Raw genomic sequence first — 3,463 nt, forward strand, 5'->3', positions numbered from 1 at the left:
TCAAATTAAGAAACTAGAGGCTTACTGCTTAATTAGTTTCAGTTATGAAGAACTATACTTTCACTTGCTAGGAAAGTTTATATTAAATAGTAAATTACATTTTCATACAAAAGACACCATGTCACACAAGATTTGCCAGCTTGTATATAGTACACCGTGGTGATGCCATGTGTGCTTATATTTTTGGAAACTATCTCTTACTTTTTTTATATTTCTCTACTCCACATACTAAAAACACGTAAACATGAAACTCTAGTGATTTTTCTCCCAAAATTACATAAACCCTGTAATTTCATAAGATGATAAGTATGAGTTTATTTGGTAAAGAATAAGCAAGTCAATTGAGAAAGAAGAATTTACTAAATCATTTCAATATATCAGAACTTATTAGATTGAATGAACATATCAGTGAGGGTTATATAACTATTTCTTCACAAACATTACCCAAAATATAATACCAGTATTAGTGACTACTTTTTAAAGCACTGAATAAAATCACAGAATCAAAATATTGAGAAATCAGAGCAAAAATTTTATAAATTCAAAATTTACCTGTTGTAGATCAACAATGTTTACTCGACCTTTAAAGAAAAGACATTCATTTGTTTGAAATACATGTCAGTACACATCAGTCAAAAATTATAAATTCTTACAGATTTTAAGTTTTGAAAAAAGTCCTTCTACAAAGGACAAAGAGCCACAATAATTAATGTCTTCAAATACAAACTATTAGCTGAGTAAGTCTTCATAGCTGAAGCCACAGCCAATAATTTATTTTGAAAGTTTTTTTTTTTTAAATCACATCAGACCAATTATGAGTATCAACTGGTAAACAAGTCAGCTAGATCTATGGAAGTTATTCAGCTCCCTTCACAACTCAGAATTTATCTACTGTGACCAAAGAGATATTGACAACTGGATACTCTTTTCAATTATTTTAAATTGAAAGGTAGATTTCTACAATCAGCAAAAGAAAATCTGTTACGTATTCCAAATTACAGCTCATATTTTATTGGCACTATGCAGGAAAATAAGAAATAAAACAAATACAGGGTTATACTCTGATAACACCCAATGAGGAGTTGCTTTCATAGTTGCTTCTATTTTAACCAAGCAGTTTTCAAATTTGCTCAGTAATCTGTCCATATTTTAAAAAGTCAAAGGAAAACATCTTTTGGGGATGCTGGTAATAGCATTTCATACAGTATGATGGGTGTAACACCATATTGAATTGAGTTACCTAATTTGTACCTACTTACAAGTAGGTGTTTTTAAAAAAAGCATGATAATACAGCCTTGATTTTTCAAGAATCTATAATCCTTTATAATCTCTGTTTCCCCCTTCACAATTACCACCTGATAACAGGCAGCCAAGTACCCTCTCCTGAGTCACACAATAAATTAATGAACTGGGAAAAGAAACTATCAATTCACATACAGTACACATAACTCAAAATAATAAAAAAAAATTTATAAAGTGATAATATTTGAGTTCATTTAAATTATATGACCATGTTAGTATCAATCTGGTAAAAATATTAAGGCTGATTATCAACAATGGAAAAGTATTATAGTTTTAAGGATTTTTTTTCCTTCCAAAGATCCAGAAGAAAAACACACTAAGGAATTACTTACCACCTCGGACATGTAGCTCATCTCTCATTTCTTTACTAATTTGGGCTGGAGTAATATATTCCTTTCCATCAAGTGTGTGAACTACTTCTAACTGTTTCTGAGCTATCAGTTTATTCACAATCTCAATACAGTTCCGCTCTGACAATCTGAGGGGGAAAAAAAGTTAAGTTTTAAAAGTGCACTTGATACATTGGTGCTCAATAAAATTAACACAACATATGAAAATAGGCTTTTAAAAGAGTTTGAATAAAGAGTCACTAACTTCTACATTACCAAACCTGTATCTTTCATTAGCATAACAATGCTGGTTCAACGAAATGAAAAAAATCTCTTAAGAGTAAGCAAGTTTACATACACTTAAATCATGTACTTAATCGGTACACATCATTTTATTACAGATTTCAAGTTTGCTGCCTCTTTTAGGCCTGCTTCCACTCTCCAAATCTGAATAGAAAATTGAGAACATATAATTTAGATACCGGGAAAAAACCTGCCCTACTTTTACTTCAATTTCCAGTTTAACCAGCATTTTCTTTTAAATGAAGTGCATAACTGCTTCACTCATACATTTGGTCTGCAGGCAGGCAGGGGATCTGGCCTAGTAAAACCATTAACTGCTACTGTTAGTTACCCACCCACTTACTGTGCCCTAGTTTGCTCTCAGTATTGCAAAATCCAGCATCAAGGGACTGCTATCTTCAAGCCCATAAGGAATAAGACGTAGCAGGTAATAGTTAATGGATAAAAAGGATTCCCTTAGTTCTGTGACATGAAAAAGCAAGAGTTAGGGTTCCTCGGATACATTCCCCAAAGGTTAGTGGGTTTGTAGAAAATGTCAGTGCTCTGGAGTCCCTAAAAATGACAGCTGGGGTCAGAGGTCTGGCAGACAAAAAGGCAAAAGTTTTTAAAAGGCCAACATATTATTTGCAAAGTACTCTTTTTGGGGGTCTCTCATTCTAGGTCAGTGTGTAATAGGCAACGATGCCTCAATGACACGGCGGCAGGTGGGTGAGGAGAGGTCAGAGGGACTTCAATTAGGACAGCCTGCAGCTACCAGCCTCGGCCATCGTGGGGGCGGGCCGCGCCAGCACCTGGCTAGGGCGGATATGGGGGGACTCCCTGGCGTCGCAGGTTGCGAGCTTCGCCGCCGAGACCTAAACTAGGAACTTCGATTCGGGATTGGGACGGAGGGAGAAAGCTGGAACGGTTACAGGGAGTAAAAAAGTCCGCGGGCCAGGGAGGTAAGGGCCCAGATCCAGGCGTGTCTGCGCAGGGCCTGATTTGGGCTCCACGATGAAAGGGAGGGTCGAGCACCTCTGCGTGGCCTCGGCGAACTGTGCCCGCTGGAAGTCAGCCGCCAACCGCCTAATCTCTTCCCAGGCGTCCGCCATGTCTGCTCGACTCTCCGAGATACTAAGGAACTGTGGACACGTCAGCCCAACGACGACGAGAATAGAGGCGAGGCGGAACGGGCCGCGCGGAGGGACAAGAGACCCCGCCCCCGGCTCAGATACCGAACGCGCGCCCCGAGCGGGGGGGGCGGCAAAGAGCCGAAGCCCCGCCCACCTCGCGCGAGAGGCGCGTCCCCGGATGGCGAACGGGGTGGGGCCGCTTGGAGGGCTGCGTGAGGGACTCCGGGGGGCTGCGAGCTGATACGGTGGGAGAATAAGTATAGGGTTGTTTCAGAACTTCGCTTGTATTATTACTCCGTGTTTCGGCGGAGTAATAATCTAGTTAGCAACTTTTTCTTTTGTCCTCTATTTGTTTTGGGTTGGAGGGTGCAGAGAGAAGTGTCTGTGCCTGCAATTAGTACCCTTTCTTTAGCTGG

General features: G+C 39.6%; 1 protein-coding gene across 1 annotated transcript in view; it reads right to left on the bottom strand.

Annotated features, from left to right (window-relative positions):
- The window catches only part of LOC103605986 (E3 UFM1-protein ligase 1-like), a gene marked incomplete at its 3' end in the record, with an annotated part of 33,377 nt that extends 30,351 nt beyond the window's left edge, over positions 1-3,026 (bottom strand). The window contains exons 1-4 of the mRNA XM_008590580.1: positions 2,950-3,026; positions 1,636-1,781; positions 527-581; positions 230-284 (exon numbers count right to left, since the gene is read on the bottom strand). Coding sequence (XP_008588802.1) covers positions 230-284; positions 527-581; positions 1,636-1,781; positions 2,950-3,026 — 333 coding nt within the window. The remainder of the gene's footprint in view (positions 1-229; positions 285-526; positions 582-1,635; positions 1,782-2,949) is intronic.
- Positions 3,027-3,463: the final 437 nt, after the last annotated feature.

This window comes from Galeopterus variegatus, unplaced genomic scaffold (genome assembly GCF_000696425.1).
Source record: "Galeopterus variegatus unplaced genomic scaffold, G_variegatus-3.0.2 Scaffold6214, whole genome shotgun sequence".
In the NCBI taxonomy this organism is placed as follows: domain Eukaryota; kingdom Metazoa; phylum Chordata; class Mammalia; order Dermoptera; family Cynocephalidae; genus Galeopterus; species Galeopterus variegatus.